At 38.5% G+C, this 24733-nt stretch overlaps 1 protein-coding gene, 1 long non-coding RNA gene and 2 other non-coding genes across 4 annotated transcripts in view; 1 reads left to right on the forward strand and 3 right to left on the reverse strand.

Moving 5' to 3' along the window:
* The window catches only part of LOC134801509 (rho GTPase-activating protein 190), a 49491-nt gene extending 24881 nt beyond the window's left edge, over positions 1–24610 (forward strand). The window contains exons 22-39 of the mRNA XM_063774121.1: positions 219–403; positions 746–893; positions 1391–1509; positions 1882–1959; positions 2450–2494; positions 6123–6232; positions 7418–7510; positions 10104–10208; positions 10611–10701; positions 11804–12025; positions 13865–13959; positions 15845–15952; positions 16890–16970; positions 17507–17642; positions 18280–18411; positions 18596–18734; positions 19180–19387; positions 20181–24610. Of these exons, the coding sequence (XP_063630191.1) occupies positions 219–403; positions 746–893; positions 1391–1509; positions 1882–1959; positions 2450–2494; positions 6123–6232; positions 7418–7510; positions 10104–10208; positions 10611–10701; positions 11804–12025; positions 13865–13959; positions 15845–15952; positions 16890–16970; positions 17507–17642; positions 18280–18411; positions 18596–18734; positions 19180–19378 (2086 nt within the window). The 3' untranslated portion in view covers positions 19379–19387; positions 20181–24610. The remainder of the gene's footprint in view (positions 1–218; positions 404–745; positions 894–1390; positions 1510–1881; positions 1960–2449; positions 2495–6122; positions 6233–7417; positions 7511–10103; positions 10209–10610; positions 10702–11803; positions 12026–13864; positions 13960–15844; positions 15953–16889; positions 16971–17506; positions 17643–18279; positions 18412–18595; positions 18735–19179; positions 19388–20180) is intronic.
* Positions 1–24733, reverse strand: part of LOC134801529 (uncharacterized) — a 254894-nt gene that overhangs the window by 127693 nt on the left and 102468 nt on the right. The gene's annotated exons all lie outside the window — the stretch shown is intronic.
* Positions 8710–8780, reverse strand: Trnag-gcc (transfer RNA glycine (anticodon GCC)). Its single transcript has one exon. It is a non-coding gene; the product is annotated as a tRNA-Gly (tRNA).
* On the reverse strand, positions 9172–9242 carry Trnag-gcc (transfer RNA glycine (anticodon GCC)). Its single transcript has one exon. It is a non-coding gene; the product is annotated as a tRNA-Gly (tRNA).

A 24733-nucleotide genomic window follows, 5' to 3' on the forward strand; every position in this document is an offset into this window, starting at 1 on the left:
TGTGATAATTGAGTTAGACAGCTAAATAAGATGGCAAGTACGGCTCCATATTTTTTGTGGTAACAGATTATCAATCAACTTTGACAGCTATAGCTACCGCATAATTTACGCCGCACCTTAGCTGTCAAATTCGAAGCATGAATTTTTCTTGGACTTTACATCTAGTACGATCAATGTATCTTTGACTGTACTGAATGAACATATATTTGTTTCCACAGCGCCTTCTCAATGAACATACCTAACCTACCAATACAAATGGTAGCAGTAACGGACGGTGGCGGTTCCGCGGCCAACGCGTTCTTCGGTACCGATTTAGGACATGCGCTCATCACGGAAGGCAACGCTACTGCGGATCGACTCGCCGCTCACTTCACTACATATACTAGCAGTGCTGAAAATAAATGTAAGTATCTTTTATTATAAGTCATCATGGTAGTCTTTTCAGGGTTTTCGATGGGTATGATTTTGATTGTAAAGGAACCTGAAATAGGGTTCCACCGTTGCGGGCAGGATTATGTTATAAAAGTCGCTTAAGGGTATTTTTGGGGTACTAGTGGCCCTAGTCTGGCATGAATTATTCCACATGGCGCTCTTAAACTTCTTGTATCTTAGGATTTTTGGAAGTAACGTAGTAATTTTGGATATGTTTAATTTCTGAATGATATAAATTTCGCGCTTTAACAGAATAGACGGAACGTCCAGTTTCGCGGTATCCTACTCCACTAACGGACCCTTTCCTTTTCAGCTGCGTTCTACACGCCGTTCTTCAAAGAAGTATGGGAGAAGAAAGGGGAAATCGAGCGCGCCTTTCGCATGGAACAACCCCACAATCTGCCCGACGTCGCCACAGCCCGCCCTGCGACATCGCAGCATCGTCAAGCCGGCTATCACAGGTATGCTCGCTGTAAATGTCTATCATCACAGACTACACAGACACCGCATTATAGATCGAGCGCGTGTTCCGCATGGAGCAGCCGCATTACCTGCCCGACGACGCCACAGCCCGGTCTGCAACGTCGCAACATCGTCAAGCCGGCTATCACAGGTATACTCGCTGTATATGTCTGTGTCATCACAGACTACACAGGCACCGCATTATAAATCGAGAGCGCGTACGGAGAATTTGCTAAAAGTCGGCCTCAAAATACATTTTGAATTCCTTTGCTAAACTGATTTTGCACCATTGGAAAATGGGCGTTAGTAAAGATTTCAAACGGCTTTGTGAAATATACTTATTGGAACATAATCAATTGCCTGCCATAACGGGGCCCTTTAACTTCCTTAAATAGATAGGTTCATATCTTATTCATCTGCCACTACAATAAGCTAGTGTAAATAGACATTTAAAGTTTAAAATATTAGCAACGCTAATTGTTTGTATGCTTTTCAGGATGGATCATAAACTGACTAATTCGCTGGACCTTCTCATCGGGCCGGACTCGCGCGCCGACATCGACTCTGAATACAGCGACACACTCAACAACTCCAAGAATAGAGGCTTTCTAAAAGGTAAGATTTATGTGTACCTACTGTAAAAAACAGCGCATAATTTTGCAGATTGTCTCAAAACGCCCAGTCAGCGAAAAATGTATCTGTAAAAGTGTAAATGTAGAAAATGAAAACCTAAAACTTAACAAAATCGAGTCAATATTATATTTTGAGAAACGTAACTTGTACATTTTTTAAGCTTGATATTTTTCGAATGATAGAGGCATTTTGTAGACAGGACGGCTTTGCTATATGCTATAATTATGGCCATTTAGAGATGAAACGTTTTGTGAATGTATAATTAAAAAATGCACCTTAGCCAAAAGTATATGTTGAATTGTCCGTAAGTTTAAAAACACTTGTTAATAATTGACGTTTTAATAATATGCGCAGGATTCAGCGTATACCCGCCGCCGAGCACGCCGCCGGAGCCGGCGCCGCCAGACCACAGAATACACGCCGATCTATCACGTAAGCACTTCTGTCATAATAAAAAAAAAATATGATATATTGATGAGATTCTTAGTTTAATGGTGATTGCGAAAAGGACTCAATCGGTAAATCGGAAAAGGTCTTAACTTGGACCGGCGATATGACCACGAATTAATCAGGTCCTCATGTTCACCAGTGGACGTAACGTGGCTAATATGACGACGATGAACTAGTAAGTTGTATAGTGGTCTCCTAAATATTGCATCAATTACGTTAGCAACGAATTATGTATCTACATAAAAATAAATACAGATATTAATAACAAAAAAGTCAAAAAATCACGTTAATGATGCAAACACGCCTGTAGGTCCTGAGCTAGGATTTCCTGCTCCGATCTTTTATGAAACTGTGTTTTAGTGCGTCAGAGTAACCTATTGTTTTTTACCTTCTTTAGATGATTTTCGTATATAAGAAAATTATTTTGAGTTTTTTTTTTAAGTTGTAAATAAATAATTGTAATATTGTGTAGCCGATCTCAACTGTTCCGAGGATTCGCTGAGCACACACGAGTCAGGTGACTGCATGCGAATTCACGTCTTATTTCCTACGTGGAGGGTTCATTTTTGTGTGTAGATACACTTAGTAACGTAGGCAACTTTTTAATATCTGTCAAGTTTTTTTATGTTATATTTTAGTGTTCAAATTGATGATTCAATGGAAAACCTGCGCCCGAATTGATAGTCTTTCAAATTTTAGACTAAGTGTCATATTCGGTAAATCTATTAGCTTATCATCCCTGCATACATAGGTAGTTTTACACGATGGGCTAATAATTTTGCTGATTTTACAAGACTTCGACATATTTCAAAATTAAGTTCTGGGGATTTAAAAAGTTTCATAAAAGTCTGTTTGAACGCTAAAGATGCATGAATAATAGTAGAATATATTATTGTGTTGTGCGGTAGATTTTAATATTGCATTCTAAATAATATTTTTGTTGTATTAAGTACTGTAACATACAAAATTTTAATTACTTGTTAATTTTAGAGTACCTATCACACATTTTTAATAAAAATATTTTTTTTTTTATTTATTTATTTATTTTTTATTTATTTATTTAGGATCACCAACAGACAATACATCAAGAAAAAAGAATCAGTAGCTTACATAACATTAAAGGTAGACGTTTGTCCAATTATAGGTAACCACAGCTTGCTCCAGTATCTTAGGACATACAATATAGGTACATAGGACATTTAGACTTAAACTATTAATAAATAAAATTTAACAAATATATATATATATATATATATATATTTTTAGGGTTCCGTACCTCAAAAGGAAAAAACGGAACCCTTATAGGATCACTCGTGCGTCTGTCTGTCTGTCTGTCTGTCTGTCTGTCTGTCTGTCTGTCTGTCCGTCTGTCACAGCCGATTTTCTCCGGAACTACTGGACCAATCAAGTTGAAATTTGGTACACATATGTAAGTTTGTGACCCAAATACGGACATGTAACGTAAACAAATGAATTTTAAACATGGGGGCCACTTTTGGGGGGTAAATGAAAAAATGAAAAAAATTAATTTTTCAAACTATATCATGTTACATATCAAATGAAAGAGCTTATTGTAAGGATCTCAAATATATTTTTTTTATAATTTTCGAATAAACAGTTTAGAAGTTATTCAAGAAAATAGGCAAAAAATGACCATTCCCCCCCCCTTATCTCCGAAACTACTAAGTCTTAAATTTTTAAAAAAATACATAAAATAGGTCTATACCTATAGATGACAGGAAAACCTATTAGAAATGTACAGTCAAGCGTGAGTCGGACTTAATTACAGTTTTTGATCCGACCCCTACGGATTTTTTAAAGTGATTTCACTCACGTTTCACATAAAAAATACATTGTTAACAGTGCCGGATTACTTAGAGTAGTAGTTTTCTTAGAGTAATTGGTGATAATTTTCTGATAAGATAATCATTTTAAATATTTAACGGTCTTACCTACTTACGAGTAATTGTAAGGTCAAATTAAAAATAATGTTTAAAAAAATATGTTAAATTGAGAGCTAGCTCAAAGTTTTTTGTACTCGTCGACTTTAATGGTTGAATTAATAAAGACTTTGTAACCAATAAGCAAAACAAGCACGTGCTTACGGCACCACGTTCAGGGGGGGCACCAAAATGCCAGGTTGAAAAAGGTGAACAAATTTTAAAATTAGGGACAGACACATCGTTTTTACCACACGATTTTTTTAGCTGTCCAGAAGCTAATTTGCAAAAATAATGGCGCGTAATTCTTTGGGAAACAATCGGTAGCAGTAGAAGAGTCGTGATTACATGCATAGATTCGATTTCAACCCACTCTTTTGCGGTTCGGCGTTAGGTCTTATGCGAGGCCTTCTGCCTTACGGCAAAGTTGATCTTCTGCCTTAATTACACTTGGGCGTGGATCCAAATCCAAGCTTTCCTCTTTCGCAGCTGGGCCTACTGCCTTTCTCACACTTCGCCAATTCAATTCCAAGCTCTCTGCTTTCTTGCATATTTTATGCATGAAAACAACCTCGCTGAGACCCTTAAATATCGAGCCCTATGCGAAGCTAGGCTGATAGAAAACTGTCCCATCCCTTCTCTGTATGAAATCCTGGATTCGCGCCTGGTTGGGACTATAACTAAAATTGCGTTTTTATATCGAAAAATTTTCGCGCTCACTTCGCTCGCGTTTTCAATAACTTTATAAGGTATGATAAAGGTGACATTCGGGTGGCGACTGCAGCAACATTACTCTGTTGCAACGTTACTGCTGCAGTACTGTCAACTTCCGTGATAAAATGATGTGACTGATTTCCATACTAAAAGTAAAAATGTACAAGTGTCTATCATATTGCGTTTTTATATCGAAAAATTTCCGCGCTCGCTTCGCTCGCGTTTCTATTACTTTCTAAGGTGACATTCGGGTGGCGACTGCAACAGCATTAGGTACTCTGTTGCAACATTACTGCTGCGGCACTGTCAATTTTCGTGATAAAATGATGTGACTGATTTCCATTCTCAGCTGTATTTAATGCGGCAATGAACTTCTCTCAATTTACCAAAAAATCAATGTAATCTTGATGACCCTAGGGAGAGGGGGCACCTAGAAATGCTTAGGGCATCAAAATATCTTAATCCGGCACTGATTGTTAAAAATTGTGTAATATACGGAACCCTTGGAACGCGAGTCCGACTCGCACTTGGCCGGTTTTTTTAAATAGAAGAGTATCTATAGAGTATATAAATATGTATCTATTTTGAATAGAAATATTATGATTATGATTTATAATTACGTGTTGGTTCTGTTTTATAACTTTTATTTTTAATTAAGTGCCTGTTTTTGATTATTCTTTACATAGAGCAGTTTTTTTTCTTAGTTTCGTTTTCAAAGAGTTTATAGCTTAATTTATGTATAGTCGCCATTCGTCTAAACAATATGTAAAAAAACACTTTTTATATTTTTATCCCTGCAACTTGTTTGATCGTTTCAATAGCCGCCACACTACGTGAGACGCCTCGCGAGGAAATTGACATGAGAAGTAGCTCGCACTATATAGACGTTTCTCGGACGAGGCAACCGTACGTCGCCGCGATGACTCGGCACGTCTACACAGACCAAACTGCATCGCGCAGCAATTTCTCGCGAGGCGGCTCGTTGTATGTGGGTCTAATGTCGACTATACAGCGATATAAAACACTACATTAGTATAGAGAAAAAAAATACATAGAGCGCTTACTCCATACATCAGTTTTAGTATCAAAACGACTAGCTATTATTTTCGTAGTCGACATTTAGCATCGAGTAGCGGAATTATCAGTACTGCTATTTGACAATAGATGTTTCGACGACCGAAAAGTGTAATGCTCAACAATTTTCAGCTGATATTATAACCGGATTAAACGGAACTCTATTTTCAACTCCTCCTTATTTTAATATTAGTTGTAAATTGTTGTTCAATACAATTTTCGTGAGTCGGTCGCGACACTAGAGAATTCTAGTATCAAGTAACGGTACTGATAATTCCGCTACTCGATGCTAGATGTCGACTGCGAAAACAATAGCGGTTTTGGTATCAAAGCTGATGTATGGAGTGAGCACTCTATTCTTACTATATTTATCTATGGCATTAGTCAGTTATTTTACGTTTTATCTATGTGTACTAGATGGCGGTGGAGTGTGGCAGCCGGCTAGCTACGGGCACCGCGCCTTCACCACGGGTCGCGCCCGCCCGCATCCGCCGCCGCCGCGGCAGCGACACTCGCAGACGCTCAAGGTAAACGAAAGCACAGAATAAGTAATAGTACTACCGTACAGAAAGGACACTTCCTACAAAACCGAAGTTTGACAGCATTTCTAACTTATGGCATTATCCCTTTCGACTATTTAGGGTTGTCAAAATTCAAGTAATTATCTTATCTGTGGTCGTGCACGCAAAGGGACGTCAAGTTGTGTCAACCCTAATAATTGCTCGGAGCAATGCTGAGCCGAACGGAGCCGAGTTTGCCCGAATTCTGAAGTGTCTCTCCACTGACTAAAGGCCAGTTGCACCAACCACAGTTAATGCCTCATCTGCATTATCGGCGATGATCGTTAATAGTGTCATCGGTCATCGGCAAAATCTTCGTGCTGTAGTGTGTGTACGACGCCTTACCCACACACGTGCATAGCTTAGTATATAATGGCTTGTACTTGTTATTTAAGACAGAACCTATATTCAGTATGAACGAGTTCTCCTTTACGTCCCACCTTACATGGCGATCCTGCCAGGATCGCCATGTAAGGTGTGGCGTCAATTGATACAACTTGTTGGTTGAAAGTATGATTTAATTCTGAAATATGATCCTTAACCTACGGAATATATAGACAGATTATGTGAAGGTGTGTGTAACGTACAGTGCACACCACAGTGCATGCATCCACATGATCGCCTGTACAACGCAATTCCCTTTGTTGCGTGCCCAAAAAACCAACAACTCACGGGTCGCAGGCGATGATAGACGATGAATGGCGGGGAATGCCGAGTCTGCCCTCTACACGTCCACACAATCGTGCTCGCCAGTCATCGTCTATCATCGCCGATAGTGTAGAGGAGCCAGTACAGACCGATCATTTCACGCAGCAGAGATCTATAAAATCAGATTATGATTATATGTATTTATTGACGGCCTCCTAGCCTAGTCGGTAGTGACCCCCTGCCCCCTGTCTGCCTACGAAGCAGGAGGTCCCGGGTTCGAATCCTGGTAAGGGCATTTATTTGTGTGTTTATCACAAATATTTGTTCCTGAGTTATGGATGTTTTCTATGTATATAAGTATTTATATATAATTATATATTATATATATCGTCGTCTAGTACCCACAACACAAGCCTTATTGAGCTTACTGTGGGACTAGGTCGATCTGTGTAAAATTGTCCTATAACATTTATTTATTTATTAAAAAATATTAATTTGTTATAGCAACCCGGTAAACTGGACTTGAACAACTATGCGATGGTCAGCGATGCCCTACAGCAAATCACCATAGGGCCGCCGCATCCCAGAGAGAGAAAGGTACGTTTGAAATGTGACCTGAACAAATAGATTTGTCAAAAGATTATTTTATTAACGCTTTACTCCGTAGCGGCAACATACTGACACCAAAGAGGATTTGAAGAAGAGAGTTACTGTCATGGTAAATTATGTAGCTACAGTTCATTTACTGCCATCTTTCGACAGAAGATTAAACCTGTTTGAACGCCATTTGATTTTGATCCTTATTCTTTAACTGATATGTGTTAACTTTTTAAATATTAATATTCACGCCATCTACTCGAGCATAGGCTGAAGGTTGTGGCGCCATCGCTCGAAAACATGGAACCATACCTTTGGCCTATAGTCGAGTAGATGGCAGTAAATTTACAGTGGTTACATAATTTACTTTGAGAATCCGTCTCTATAGACTTTATTCTCTTTGCTGACACCATAGGGTAATTCGCCAGTAACTGGCCACCCCAAACCAAAAATTAATTCTATTCACCTATAAATAGAATTCATTTTAGTATAATGTGGTCAGTTATTGAAAGCTGGCCAGTTATTGAAACCTTATACTAAAATAAGTTTTTGGCAAAAATTTAATTTTTGGTACAAGCTTTTATCGCTGACTGTACTTTTCTTTCCACAGGTAATTAATACTCATCGAGACAATTCTATAAACCCCAAACACAATTAGGTTTCGTTGTTTTATCACAGAGTTCCTATGGTCACCTCTGGTCTCCATCATCAGATCAGCTCGATGACACCAAAATATTGCATTGTCAGTGACTTACGTATGTATGCAAAATTTTAGCTCAATCGGAAACCGGGAAGTGGATCAAATTTAACTTGCAAGATTTGATTACAGACAACGGTCAGGTGAAACTAAATAAAGGCTTGTAATGAATTCTGTTTATAGGTGAATAGAATTCATTTTTAGTTTAGGGCGGCCAGTTACTAAAAGTGGCCAGTTACTGATGAATTACCCTACTTAAAAAAAAACGCATCTCTACTATAAGAATTACGGTTCGAAATCGATTGACTAGAAATGAATGTGAAATGATGAAAGGATTAAAAAAATCTTTTATCTAATATAATACTGGCTGGTTGAAAAAATACTGTATATTCTTCATAATACACAATTATTAAAAATATAATATAAAAAGTAAGTCACATAAGACACGTTGTATAATTTAATTTTCCGCAAATTTGCATTCTAAGAGTACACAAAAAATAATTGCATCGGCCGGGAATCGAACCCGGGCCGCCCGCGTGGCAGGCGAGCATTCTACCACTGAACCACCGATGCTTATGATTCATCGTTGAATCTCCATATTACCATCGAAGTAAATCGTTCGAATTATTGTATAATGAAAGTCGAATTTAAGTAAAAAAACTAGACATTTTCAAAATAAAATCAGCCAACTCATATTAGAGTTTTCAATATAATAAAAATAGTAGTATGTGCAGTATAATAAAAAAACTGTAGTTATCGTTTTTTCGGTACATACACATTGTTAGTAGGCGGTGAGGAAGATTTCTTATTTAAAATTAAGAATAAGTTAATACCTATTGAAAACGTCACATTTAAACAAAAGTAATAAGTTATTATGTGCGAATTCTTACATTTTATCAGTTTCTGAATACTGACAGAAGTTACAATCTTTTCCATAAATAAATTCGTCCATAAAAAAGTAATCTGCATCGGCCGGGAATCGAACCCGGGCCGCCCGCGTGGCAGGCGAGCATTCTACCACTGAACCACCGATGCTTGTGGTTTTATATTAAATTTACGAATTATGTTCGAGAGAGAAAGGCAGATGCGCACGGTCATGCGCGAGAATTGTTACGCAAGTTTGAAACGTGACCTTTTGTAGGTAATTACTTTTTGATATGTGGATACAGCTGTAGATCGGTAGTTATGTTATGTAGGATGCCAATAATGTAATCTTATCTTTTAATTACATTTTATAGATGGGTGTGTAATTACAGGTTGATTTTGCTTATTGGGATGTGATCATGAATGATTTGACGTAATGTTTCATCATTAAATTTAGAATATATTCCTTAATTCCAAATGTTGACAAAAAAATCATGGTGCCTTTTCTTAGAGCATTTAGTAACTGGAGACGTCATGGCTGTCATTTTCTGTACGAAACAGTCTGCCGATTTTGGCGGGGGAGGGAACGTCAAATGTATTGCTATTTCTACATGAGTTGTACGTAACGTATAGGGTTTGCACGACGGATCCAAAATGTAAGGGAAGATCCGCGGATCCGGATCCAGATCCGGATAATTTCATACATTTCGGATCCGGATTACAAACCCTAGTAACGTACAAATAGCCATGTCAGTCCATACGAAATTTTGCACAATTGTGTAAGTTTTTCGGCAGAGGGATAAGCTCTTAAAGGCAACTCCATTTATTAAATGCTCTAAGTGCCTTTTAGATATGAGTGTAAATTTCAACAGCGTGCTCGTATCGCCCCATGCCCCATGCTAAGCCTATGACAATGACGTCAATGACTGATGTCACAAATATTTATTAATTAAAATAATGTAATTGCTGTTTTGACCATAAACATTAAGTCTAATAGACAGAAACGTTTTAATTTCCGTGTTACCTTTTCAGTCGCAACGGTCAGGCTGGTCACATTCGGGCGGTCAGCCTGGCGGTCACCACCACCATCCATCGGGAGTGAGCTCTGAGACGGAGTTAGACGCACAATACGCACAGGTAGCTCACAAAAAAAAAAAAAATATCTATCTGACAGAATACCGGGCACAACACCTCGGCTCACCGGGGTCTCTCCCAGAAGTCGTCGGCAACGTCAAGGGTCTGCTAGGCTCCTTGGTAGAGTTGGGTTGGCAAGAATAGTGCCGCCAACCCACCACGCAAAATATGCGCAATAAAATGACGTCGAGTTGCGGAAACCAAGCCCGCGAGAACCTATACTATTTATATATTTCGTACTAACTTCAGTTAGTAATTTTGTAAGTAGTTAAACTACCCCAAATTCAAAAACTACCAATTATTTTTTTCATTTAAATGACCATATAATAAGTAATTACTCTTATTTGACAGTTTCTGAAGCTTTTAGTTTCTGACATATTAAAGTGATTATCTTTTTCGTTTCAGATAAAAGAAACCAATGAGTACATGGAGGCGCCATCTATGATGAGACTAAGAAGACATCGGAGGCATGAGAAAACACCTATGCATCAGCCTTGTAAGTTCTATTGCGGTCGTATAAGTGACGATTAAGTTGCGTAAACTTAGGTCGATTTCTACTATTCACAGTACGAGCTCTGATTTTTTTTCGTCTTGCCTTTTACCCTCTGTATTTCACTGTTTTATTTTTAGGTCTCCTTGCATTTCTCGAAAGTAATTGAATACATTAATGTTTCTTGTAGAATAATTGCTGCCATGTGGAAATTCCATGTTTAGTACATATAGTACAAGTCCAGTCAGTTTCAGTTTTAAGTTGTCAGTTGTGATTATCAAAAACCCCTAATATTTATGCAGCTAATTTACCATTCTCTTTTAGTTTTTTCCTCTTTCTATCTTACTATAGTCTGTATCTTAAGGTATTTAAATAAAAGTAAACAAAATCTACCCTCTAATGGCTCCTTAAGCCAGTTGAGGGTAGATGAAAACATTACATGATCAAATAATGTAGGTTAAACTCGGGTCGTTCAGTGACAGATCCAGGCGCTTTTGTATTTGGTTGGTTAACCAATAAATGTTATAACTACCCGAAAAAGTACAAATTGTTTACTTTTATTTAAATACCTAAAGATACAGAGTATAGTATTAACACTATACACCGTGTTTTTTTTGATTTCCGTTAATTTCAAGGGTGCATTCCTGAGCTTAAATCAAGTAACTTTCTCAAAGACACCGATGTTCTAATTAAGTCCATTTCGGAGATAATCCATAATTTATTTTTTTCCTATAAGGCCTCTACAAGCGTGTACACTTGCCTTAGGGCCGGCTTACATATCGATTAGTGTTTAGAATGAGTTCATACATTTGCTACTAAACTTAAGTACAATCTCGGTCGATTGATGTACGAAATGACATTGATATGTCACAGATTTCAATTGTTTGGTTGAGTTAAATGTAATGCCCGTGTTACAACATCGCTATATGCTACATTTAATTACTTTTTAAACAAAAAAAAAAACAAATAAGAAAACAAAAAAAAATTTTTTTTTTGAAAATTAACTATGCCATTTAGTTCTTATAAACGTACTTAACTATACCCCGAAGTTAACGGAATTCAATAAAAACACAGTGTATACAACACTATATAAACCATTTCCTTCCAGCATTCTCAGAAACTGACAGCTCCGGATCCAGCGAAGCCTCCGGCGGCGTCGCACGCGCGCACGCGCGTAGACGCACGCAACATCACGCACCTAGACACTACAAGAAACGCTCCTTAGGCAACCTAGTGGCTGTTCAGAGCCCTAGGGTACCTAAACTGGGCATGTTTGTGGGACCGCCGGAGTTGCCTACGAGTTACAGGGCGAGAACTCAGGAGGATAAAGGTTAGTGTTTTTTATAGAAATACTGATGTTCTGTTTATATTTGTAATTTATTGGCCGTAAATAATGACGCAACGGAAATGAGTGGATCCGCTCTCTTTCTCTGCTGCAACAATATCCTACCATTTGCAGCGTAAACTATTACGCGTATAATTCATCTAAGTATTGTGGGTTTTTAATATTGGCTGGTTCAGACAAGGCGCGGCGCGAAGCGCGCGGATTTCGTTATGTCTGAAACGAGTCTAAACGTTCCACGGTAGTTACTCTGTAGCTGCATTTGTCACCCTCTTTTCACTTTCTCCTCTCATCTACTCACAGGTTAATGGGAAGAGATCGCTCATAGGGTAATCCGTTCGCGTTTGTATGTCACTTTTCCTAATTGTATGTTAAGTACTTTTAATTTGTGTTTTTGTACAATAAAGAGCTTATTACTACTACTACTACTTACTTGTGGCCTGAATCGGAAATATATGTGCACATGTACATTTCCAAAACAAGTGCTACCATCTACCGTTCACGTAGGTACGTTTCCTTGTGCATAGTAGGTTCTGCCATCTTGTGGGCTACATAGGAAGCATAAACGTCACATTTACGCCTCCCGCCAAAAATCTGACGGCTCCTATGCTGCCCCCTATAGTTCATGCACGCCCCCTATACATAGTGTTCACGAGGAATGCGAAAGGTTTTAACCACGCATTTCTGAGGTCCAAAGAAGGAAAAAATGTAATAAGAGTTAAGGTCAATATCACACTTTAAACTCTCGCGTTTTGTACACATATTTAATTACACAAACGGGTCTACCGCGATATAATTTCATTGTTTTTACCTTTAATTCCGACGTTTCAGCTGAGTTGCACCAGCTGTGGTCACGGAAAGACTGACGTCCCAACAAATGTCAACGGAGATATTAATAAAACACCACTAAACTACCCGAAATTAGTTTATAAAAATGTTCGGGGTAGACAAAGAAATTGTAGCTACCCGTTAAAGTTTAATGTTTATTGTCCACGGCACGACACGCAACACTCACAGTATCCGTACACTGGTCCGAAGATATATCCGCTGGTTTCAACATTTGAATCACTGGTCCCCAAGTAGACGATAATTTGTACCCGTCCTCACGATTGAAATTTTTAGGGTGTTTTTTAATTTCAATCGCCTCTCTCACGATCCGCGGATAATAGTGTCGCTCTGATCTTCGGACCAGTGTACGGATACTGTGAGTGTTGCGTGTCGTGCCGTGGACAATAAACATTAAACTTTAACGGGTAGCTACAATTTCTTTGTCTACCCCGAACATTTTTATAAACTAATTTCGGGTAGTTTAGTGGTGTTTTATTAATATCTCCGTTGACATTTGTTGGGACGTCAGTCTTTCCGTGACCACAGCTGGTGCAACTCAGCTGAAACGTCGGAATTAAAGGTCAATATCGCCAAAAATATTTTTTTTGTTTTTTTTTTTCATTTATTGAATGTATTTGTACATAAAAAGTAAATGTTATTGGTAAACATGTCAATTAAAATAAATTTTTCCTTTTTTTTTAGTAAACCTTAGTTTTTGCACTTTTTGATATCTATCAATAAGGATATTTAGACTACGTCCCATAGTAGCAACATCGCCATCAAAAAGGCGTTTTCCACTATGTAACAATAAAAAAATGTTTATTTTTTTTCAAAATTGGTATTAACTCTGAAGCTAGGCTATTTCAAAAAAGTTATAGGACATTTTTGTCTCTAAATATGATCAGGAATATGCTGTTAAAATTATTCGGTTTCCTCATGTTACACCGTGTATGTGGTTGCAAGTGATGTGTAGTTGTAATTGTGTGGTTGTTCCTGCAGCGGCGAGCGAGTCGAGCTCGGGCAGCTCGGACGGCGGCGGGGACGGGCGGCGCCGCGAGCCGCGCCCGCTGCCGCCGCCGCCGCACCCGCCGCACGCCCCGCACGCCCCGCACGCCCCGCACGTCCCGCACCTGGAGCCCCAGCTCAAGGTAACTTACACAATTATATGCTCTACCTAACTACTCTTTTTACGATATTAAAGATTTCTTTGATCTACCGAATAATTTATAAATGTAATTTATTGATAATAATGTAATGTAAGCTAAATCTACTTTAATAATTTAATTGAATAATTGACATTGTACCTATCCTGATATTTTAATTAAGCTGATTATTTAATTAATTTGAATGTTATTAAAAACTGAATACCTATTGCCTACTAACTTGACATGTAATATTTAAAATATTATAAATAAATGACTATGACTATGACTAGCACGCTCAAACAAGGAAAGATGGGCAAAAGTAACCACGCTATGGCGTGGTCCCGCCGGGACCAGGAAACACGGAAAGCCCAAAGAAAGGTGGACCGATGAAATAATGGCTACAGCTGGCAAGGACTGGCCACAGAAGGCCAAGGTTAGAAAAACTTGGCGAAAACTGGAGGAGGCCTTCACCCAAAGAGGGGTCTCTGCGAACAAAACTTAAGGATTTTTTTAAATATCTATACAACATACTGTAATATTGTAGAGAATGAATAAAGGCTTTTTTTTATTTATTTATAACTACTGCTAGCCGTACTCAAGCCGTGCTTCCTCCCTCAAATCTTACAACCCACTAAATGGTTATTATTGATATTAAGAGGTCCATTCAAACGTATGTATGGATGATTATATGCATATTTTTGTGCTTAAAAATACCAAAGGTGGCTTTCTTTCTTTGTATTTAAGAGCTGTGCTCTCGGTGGAGCAATTTTTTGGAGCAAAGCAAAACTCCTATCCTCTGCCAACTCCTTAACCTTCTGGTATGACACAACAGGAACCTTTTCTTTTATATGTTTCTCTTCTCTTTCCCTCTATTTTTACTTCTATGATGTTCTTATTAAGGAACAGGTCGTGTCGTAGCAGATGTGCAATTAGTACCTACTCGTCTTCTATTTTCTATTGCCTTTATTATATTTATTAAAAGGTGGCTATAAAACTAAAACTAAAAAATAAATATTCAGCCGAATTTCTGGACAAAACTGACGGTTCTTTTATAATAAACATAGCATCACCTGTGCACAAAATGTGATACTTTAGTCACAATGCGCACCAAACATATGACACACTATAATGTGATACTTAAATTGGTACCAGCGGACCATTTGATACATGTTATAAATATTAATAATCCTCTAAGCACGGGGTAGATTAGACCTTGACGCTTATGGTTAGCAATTATCGTTAAAGTAAACAATGATATTACTCATGGACGGATTAGCAGGATAGCAGGCTACTATACGATTAAAATTACTGACGTTCGGTAGTCTGTGATTAGAATAAAATTCTTGGTTCTAAGTTTCCATATCATTGCTTTTTTTCGTGTCATTTTAATGATTCGTTGATAAAAATGTGTGTACTGTGTATTATGTGCTTTAAATTAGCATATCCTGTGATAATGACATTAAATCCGTTTGTTAATATGGTAAGACCGTGTTTAAAGCAGTTCACAGATCTTAATGTGGCTTTCCATCGAAGATAGGTCCTATTGCTCCCAAGTCCTTTCCTTCTGGAATTCCAACAGAAATTCTGATAAAAACGTACTTATTGCACATGAAGCATAAGGACCCTTGTCTGATGGAAAGCCACATACATTGTGAATGTAAATACATTGAAGAATATGAGATACATCTAGGTCGCGCGTCGTGTGCGGTGTTTTTTGAAATATGGATTTTAACTACAGCACGGAAAGTTCAAATTCCTTTTTCTCTAGGTAAGTAGCTAGTAGCTACCCAGCTCGTGTGAATCGTGCTTTCAGTGTTGTTGTATGGTGTTTCAGATGCTAGCGGGAGAGTATCCGTCTTCGACACAGGACAACTCCTCATCTAGCGCGCCCGACACCAGGAGAAGGCACCATCCCTTCAGCAAGCATGATCGCAGGCATAAGGTTTGTATTGTATTGTGAGGTCAGAGGTCGCCCGGAATCTGAGCGCGTCTTAGGGTCGGTTGCACCAAACTGTTCGTATCGTTAAAGAGTTCGCTAAATTTTTATGTATGGAAAGTTTCATAGTAAAGTGCCGGGGCGCGCCGGCTGACGTTGATCAGTCTGTCAAATGTGGTTGGTGCAACTGGCCCTAAGGGCCAACGTCGATCAACGTCGCCGGCGCGCTCTTACTATGAAACTTTCCATACATAAAAATATAGCAAACTCTAACGATACGAACAGTTTGGTGCAACCGACCCTTAGGGTGGTATTCCATCTGTCCATTTTCTTTGTCCAATGTATATTGCGTCTCACTCTCTCATTAAGCAAAATGTGAGACGCAAATACACATTGCACCAAGATATTGGGCAGATGGAATACCATCCTTACTTACTCGTATTAAAGGAATTTAACCAAGTCTCGAAAACGATTATAATAGGGATGTTTCCTGTACTTAAAATAAATTGTTTCAAACCGTACACGAAATAAAGCACCAGATAATTATTAGAAAAACATAGATAGCAGCTATTTTTAAACACAATTTGTATTTAATAAATCGGATTGAAATATAAAAAGTAGGTGAGTTTACCGTGACGTCACTATATTTGTTTTCATATAAATTCCATACAAAAAAATCGTTTTGACAGTTCTAAAAAAGAAGCTGATTTGACTAGTAGGAATGTAGCTTATATTCCGATGAATACCAGTTTTATTCGGTGTTCTCCTGATCTTTTCTTGAGATCTCAAGGCGTTCAGAACTTTTGTAGCCTAATAAATAAAACAGTATATTCTAAAAGCGTGCGGGTGAACAAATTAAGAACCATTCTCGGATGGCGTTGTTTTTTTTAATGTTTTAAATGCAAGATTTTTTTTTCTTATCTATCTGTTATTTTGTGCCCAGGAACCCTCGAAAAGCAAAGACTCAAAGAAGAACTCATCACAAATGGCGAGTACGGCCTCGGCGGCGAACTGGGGCCCTCAGGTAAATTGTTTGATAAACTAATATTATTAAAGGTTTGCTAAAGTTTTTTTTTTGGATAATAACCTGTTGTAATTATATGTAATGTTTTGAAAAGATGTGTCCCGCTGAGTTTCTTGCCGGTGCCATATTGGGATATTAGATCTTCTCGGGCCGAGAAGGTGTAGGGTTAGAGCCGGCGTAGCTTTATTGTTGTTCATACGCTATTGAAAAATAAACTATCCTTATCATTAATAAAATATAAACGTAAGATAAGGCTCATTTAGACGGTGCGAGAACTCGCATGCGAGTTTCATTACATTGCGGTATTTGATTAGTCGGCTGAATTGAATGTAAGCAATAGTCCTCAATGTAACTAAAATCGCATACGAGTTCGCGCGCCGTCTAAATCAGCCTTTAAACTTTCATGGAATGGACATTGGAATAAAAAATTCAAGCACTTTGAAAGAAGACCTATGGCCACTAAAAACTAAACATATAATGACAATTAATAAATAGTAGGAATTATGAATTAATCTGATTCCGTCATATATTTTCAGGGAGCGCACGGGGTTCCGCTTTTCGTGGAGAAATGCGTGCAGTTCATCGAGAGGGAAGGGCTGGCGTCCGAAGGCCTGTACCGGGTGCCTGGTAACCGGGCTCATGTTGATATGCTCTTCAGCAAGTTCAACGAAGGTACTTATTGCTTTCTCTCCCTTAGGGTGGCATTCCATCTGTCCAATATCTTGGTCCAATGTGTATTTGCGTCACACATTTTGCGTAATAAGAGAGTGAGACGCAAGGCGCAATTCAAATACCATGATATTGGACAGATGGAATACCATCCTAAGCTTTGTTTCAAAGGCGATGGCATCAGTTTTTTTCGTCATCATCGTGAGATCATCGCATCATCTTGTTTCGAGTTTCGCTCTTGATATCCAGACTGGGGATGGCCGTAAATGGGGCTACTAATTTATATTATTTGATTGGTTTACCAAACTACTTAATAATAGGATTAATAAGGTGTCAAACTTTGCTATTCGTCTCAGTTTATCTAAAACAGTGTTTTGTTTCTGGGCTTTCATGTAGCCACCACACGTTTCAGGCTACAGCACACCGGCTGCGTGTGTGTAGACGAGCACGTGCACGTGCGCTAAAATGTTTGAGCCGCACACGCACACGTCACGCAAGCGGTGTGCAGTCTCACATGAAGATCTGTATATTACAACGCGCACGTGCACGACTACGCACACGCACCCGGTGTGCACAGGCCTTTCTACTTGTCCACAAATTAGCGAGCTTTAAACAGAACTAACATTGATTTACGTTTCAGATCCCAACGTTGACCTGGATTCTCTAGACATCCCGGTGAATGCTGTAGCGACTGCGTTAAAGGACTTCTTCTCCAAGAAGTTACCGCCGCTATTAGACGAGGCTAGCATGGAACAGTTAGAGGATATAGCGGGTGAGTCCTTACATACGTAAAGCGATATTTAACTAACCCTTTGACCAACAAATAAAACACGCGCGTGGCTACAGATCAATATCAACCTTCGTGCATTTCAACAAGCACGCGTACGACAGACGAGGCGTTCAAAGGGTGGCGTTAACTTGAATTGTGCATCTATTTGAAAGTGATAAATTTACAGCAATGCGCGGCTGCATCGCGGGTGGAGTGGAGCTCAAAGACCGCAGCTGGCGACTTCTAGCGCTGCGCTCGCTGCTCAACAACAGCCTCACGTGCGTCGCGCGCGCCACCCTCGACTACGTGCTCGACCACTTCGCCAGGTATCACAAATACTCGTTTTATACAAAACTTAAAACGGTAAATTGACAAACAAACTATCGAAGCGGTGGGCGACCGACCCTCAGTAAAATGACTAATATCACTATGATTTATCATTACTTTTCAATTTAAGGAAAATGCAATTTGGTCACAAATCGAAATTCAGAATTATACGTATCCTGGTCACGGCACCAAATTGTAATATAGATCTATATGTAGATTTAAAGGTCAGACCAAAGTATAATGTAGATAGTAGATCTACATTCAGCGGAAAACATAAAATAAATATGTATAAATCGCAAGTAGGCTTAATAGCCGCCTGCGAAATTGGCTTAATCGTGCTTCCGTGATTACTATAATTTCTTTCTTATTCCAATCTGTTTTGAGACAAGCTGCTGTAAGAGACCTATCAAGTAGTTTATACTAACGCTAACAAAATGTATCCAGGGTGGCAGACAACTCCAAGCTGAACTCCATGGACAGCAAGAACCTCGCCATCTGCTGGTGGCCCACGCTGCTCCCGGTCCAGTTCTCGGACATGGGCCGCTTCGAGATGACGCGGCCCTACCTCGAGGACATCGTGCAGACCATGATCGACCAGCACCCCTTCCTGTTTCGCGGGCAAGAGGCCTTCGTCATGGTGTGAGACACGCCTGTAAGTTTACATTTTAAATGACAGCTACTGGCCCTACCAAGACATCCTTCAGGCCATGATCGACCAGCACCCCTTCCTGTTTCGCGGGCAAGAGGCCTTCGTCATGGTGTGAGACACGCCTGTAAGTTTACATTTTAAATGACAGCTACTGGCCCTACCAAGACATCCTTCAGGCCATGATCGACCAGCACCCCTTCCTGTTTCGCGGGCAAGAGGCTTTCGTCATGGTGTGAGACACGCCTGTAAGTTTACGTTTTAAATGACAGTTACCGGCCGTATCTTGAAGGCATCGTGCAGACGATGATTGACCAGCACCCGTTCCTGTTTATGGTGTAACGCCTATAAGTTTATGTGGGAAGAGTATTTTCATTAGTGTTGGTTATCCTGCACTTAAAAGACTTCAGTCTTTTGATTGGATTGAGTATTTCAATTACATATTTTGAAAATTCTGTATAAGTTAAAGTAAATCGTATGTGAATACAAAACATCAAATAGACTCAAGTCACTAACAAATAAATAATGTTTTCCAAGCTATAATAATAAATAGTACCATTTTGCCAATTTAAAATGGCCATTTTTGGACAAAATTGTCTTAATGATAGAGTCATATTTTACTCTCTCTTTATTTACTCTGCTGGCTTAGCGTTAGCGACCCTAAGTAGATCTATAAAGATAGAAGTTTCTCTTCTTGAGAGATAGTAGTTTTCTCCTCCCAATTTTATGCGTAGATTTTTCTCGACTATTACTAGATACTTCGAAGCTCGAAAGCTTGATTATGTCATATTTATTCCAGGAACCCACAATGCAGGTTGCATTCGTGTTGGAAGGCGTGTGACGCGGTTGTACGAACGTGTCTACGTTCCCAGTGAGTTATATACGCTAGCGTAAGTTCCGCTATTTATGTACGCAATATTAGCCTTTATCCGTTACGACATTAGGTGTACAATACACATACAGCATTGAGACCTGGGGGCCTACCGCGAACACCTACCAGAGGAAGCCCGCAATTTGCGAACTTTGGTATTCGCGGTAGGCCCGATTTCGGCACCATAAAGTCAACTTTATGTATGAGGACTTAAAACTGTTTTGTGATTGGTCATGAACAGTGAAGCTTTGGGTGCTAGTATGTTAGATTTATACCATAACAGCTGTCACTTTCTAACTTGTGCGGTATGAATGAAATGGTTTTAACCACATACTGGCACTTCTAGTGTAATGTTCCTTTTTCATTGGTAAGGTAAGGAAAGCATTATAAAGTCTGAAAATTAATTGTATGGAAGAGAGACGATACATCAGATTTTATACATTATTATAGTTTGTTTTGTATGTCTGTCGATATTTCAACTTTTATTTTTCAATATGAGTTATAATCAACCATTTTCATATCAATATGCTTAGTAATCACAAGCGGGAATGCTTGCATATTTCAGCTTTACGAAATAACGATAGACGAATTTCTTTCGCATTTGTTTTTGAATCAAAATCGAATCAGTATTTTAACTAGGTGTTATTCAAATTATATCGCAATTTATAATAGTGTTAAGGTTGAAATTCATGCACAAACTATTTAATGGAAAACAAGTTTTCTAAGCGTAATGAATGATAAAGCAATTACAACACCATAAAAAGCAGCGGTATTTGAACGAAACGCGAATCGCTGCCATTGAAAAAAATAATTATCTATGGCACTGCTTGCATTTTGGGTTTCGTTCAACGCACCGCACATTAATGAGCACATTCCGTTCAGTCGTATAAAGTAAAATAAGTAATTGTTAATTATAAATATTTTTAGATAGTGATATTCGCGTAATCGTTGTTTTTAATCGATATCATAGGGATCGGTGTTGAAATGCTTGCGAAGTTTTTAAATGGTTTTTTTAAGAAGTCTGTTCAGACATGTCATTCATTTTTTTTAAATTTTGCTGTTAGATAAACAACGTATTTTTGCTGAATTGCCTAAAAAACATGGCTACCTTGCCTACCTTTCTCAACTAGTTACTGTTAATGGGTTTGAGTTTGATTTTGATCCCACACATACTATTTTTTTTCCAGTAATAAATATATATTTGGCCATTTGTGTATGAAGTAAGGAGTTTTTGTTCTATTCGTTGGCAGCTCCTCGTTAAAATAAGGACACTCTGCACGAATAATTTCGTACATTGAACCGCCATTTCTTATCTCTATCGCACGTACATAATTATATCGCTGTGCCGCTCGCACAGTGGTATTGACCGCCGGTATCATCGGCAGGACAGCAACATAATAGGGTATTTGACTGTATTTAAAATAAATTATTTTACACCATGCAATCATACATGAAATAAAGCACCAGAAGATTAATAGAGAAACGTAGACGGCAGCTATTTTTAGATACAATCTCTGTTTTATAACTAGTATAACTCTATAAAGAGTAGGTGATTTGATTGTGACGTCACATGCTAGTGTTTCATATAAATTCCATAGTAGCTAAATCGTTTTGACATTTCGAAAAAAGAAACTGATTTGACTAGTAGTCAAATATCCTATTATGCGCGTGCGATAGAGATAGGCAATAACGGGTCAATGTACGATATTCTTCGTGTCTTTACGTTGAGTTTCCTTTAGTTCCCCCCTCGCCCTCCGATTTAACTTCGCAATTCATTATTTGTATGTTTTTTTAAATAAAATATGTCAATTATTTTTTCTGCCATGTCTGAACGGCTCAAAGGACATTTTCCGTCCTTTTCACCCATAACAAACCGTAATGAAATAAGATACACGCTAGATAGGTTCGTGTTACACATAAAAATCTGTTTTTTTTTAAACCTCTTAACCTGTCCTTTTATTAAATCTTCTGACTGTCACTTTTTTTAAGTGACTTTACAGTGCCATTTAATTTCAAAAATCGTGTAGTTTTTTTTCTAAGTTTATGAAAAAAATTTCAATAACGTGGTCCCACTTTTTTAACACTCATCGCAGTTCGTTAAAATTTGCTTGTATGAAAAAGATTGACTTTTTTTTTAGATGACAGCTGCCGCCGCCATATTTTAACGTTAATCAGTTCGTTGTACAGTCAGCAGCAGAAGTTGCTAAGCGGGCGAGGTGTTCAAAATTACCTTGACACGCTCTTATTATCTTAACAATAAAGTCGCGTCAAGATACTTTTGAACACCTCGCCCGCTTAGCAACTTCTGCTGCTGACTGTACGATCATGGATTTTAATTTCAGTACCATTTCTTACCTTGTCACAGTGACAATGAATGAATGAATGAATGAAAATCTTTATTTCAGGCAACTAATGAATGAATAGTATGAGGTCTCTAGCGACTTTCATATTGACTGTCACTGTGACTATAATCTGTATCTTTAGGTATTAAAAAAAAGTAAACAAACAATTTGTACATTTTCGGGTAGTTATAACATTTATTGGTTAACCAACCAAATACAAAACCGCCTGGATCAGTCACTGAATGACCTGACTTTAACCTACATTATTTGATCATGTAATGGTTTCATCTACCCTCAACTGGCTTAAGGTGCCATTTGAGGGTAAATTTTGTTTACTGTTATTTAAATACCTAAATATAGAGTATAGGAAATTGTATGGAAAATTATTTGTCTGTATGTTCGTTGATTTTAAAATGGCGTAAGGGCGCAACCTGCCGTGCCTCGTATCTCACAGTCAAACTTATAAAAAAAGTCAAGTAAACACATAATACTCATAAAATCAAAGGGAAAGTTAACCTTTTTTTAAGTCACCCTTCTTTTTTGTTTGACTTTTTTTTATCTAAAAGTTATAGTGTTTTTAAAAATCACTTTTCGATCGGCAGCTTACCTTAAAATATTCTTAGACTGACTTTTAATTCCATTTTTTTTTATCCATGTACGTTTAGTGTATGCACATGTATATCTGATGGCCTACGTTGTATTTAAGTGTTTAATATAGACTGACACTGAATGTGCTTCTGTCCTTGCGGTATTGCCTTCAATGCGAATGCAATATGGACGCAATATCGCCTCGAGTTAAATATATAAGGACTTTAGGGCCTGTGCACACCGGGTGCGTGTGCGCAGACGTGCACGTGCGCGTTGTAATATACAGATCTTTATGAGAGACGGCACACTGCTTGCATGACGTGTGCGTGCGCGGCTCAAACATTTAAACTCACGCGCACGTGCACGTCTACTCACACGCAGCCGGTGTGCTCTGGCCTTTAGGGCGGTTCTATCTGGCGCAAACTGTGTGCGTTAACCTTTAAAGTTAGAGCGAGATAGCGATAACACTTGACTGTTCGTTTGTATTATGTCTGAGCCCAATAAAATGTCTGAGGGCCTACCGCGAACCACGTTCGACGTGTTGCCTCCCTGTCACACTTACGTACGAATTTACAAGTGCGACAGAGAGGCAACACGTCGAACGTCGCGGTAGGCTCTCTGAGTGGTCAAGCAATATTAGCGATATTGCTCTGATATTTTATGAGCCAGAGCGCAGCGCAGTTTGTGACAAGTATAACCTTTATTTTATTTGCCAAATAGATATTTTAATTTGACTTTTGTAAAAAAACACTTTTCCAACAAAAATGCATTTCGATGGATTTGTGTTAATTATGCAAGGAATCATTGTAACTACTCATAAGTATATTTAATATATTTAATAGGTGTCTCCATTAAGTAAGGTGTATCTAAGTAAGTTTTTATCGATATAATGTCATTATATCACCGTCTCACTCGCACACTCGCGTCGGTGGTGACCGAGCGAGTATGCGAGCGAGACAAAATATCATGTCCATTAGGGGAATGATGTAAAGGATTTTTTGATATTTTACTATGAATCGAAAAAATACATAGAGCCTACCCGTCTTCTAATTTATTTTTCTAGAAATTTTCGGTTTTTCTTAGATCTCACGAAGACAAAAACGCTTTTTTATTTCAAAAAAAACTTCCCCTAATGTTTTTTTCGAAAACGCAATTACGGATAAAAAAAGGCAATTCGATGTAAATATTGTACATTCGTTCATTTTACGTGTTTTATTTTCGTAATTAATTTATTGAGATATTTTTTATGAGAGAGTTTTTTAATGTGGATATTTTTGTTATTTTATTTTCATTTTACGTATTTTGTAATGCTGTAATTCGATGGAACCTGTGCCATTTTTTTAGAAGCGCAAACCCAAAACACGCATACTGCATTTTAAACTGCATTATTGCAATTGCAATTCAGTCTGTCTGTGTTGGGCCTTATAGACCGACCGCTTAAATGAGTCCTTGCCTGCGCGGTAGGGGGGCGACGGGGTAGGAAGAGTAAGGGTGGCGGGGAAGGTGCGGGCGCCGTACGCCTGCCGCCCCCGCACCGTCCCCGCCACCCTT

The sequence above is a fragment of the Cydia splendana genome, chromosome 22 (genome assembly GCF_910591565.1).
Source record: "Cydia splendana chromosome 22, ilCydSple1.2, whole genome shotgun sequence".
Taxonomy (NCBI): Eukaryota; Metazoa; Arthropoda; class Insecta; order Lepidoptera; family Tortricidae; genus Cydia; species Cydia splendana.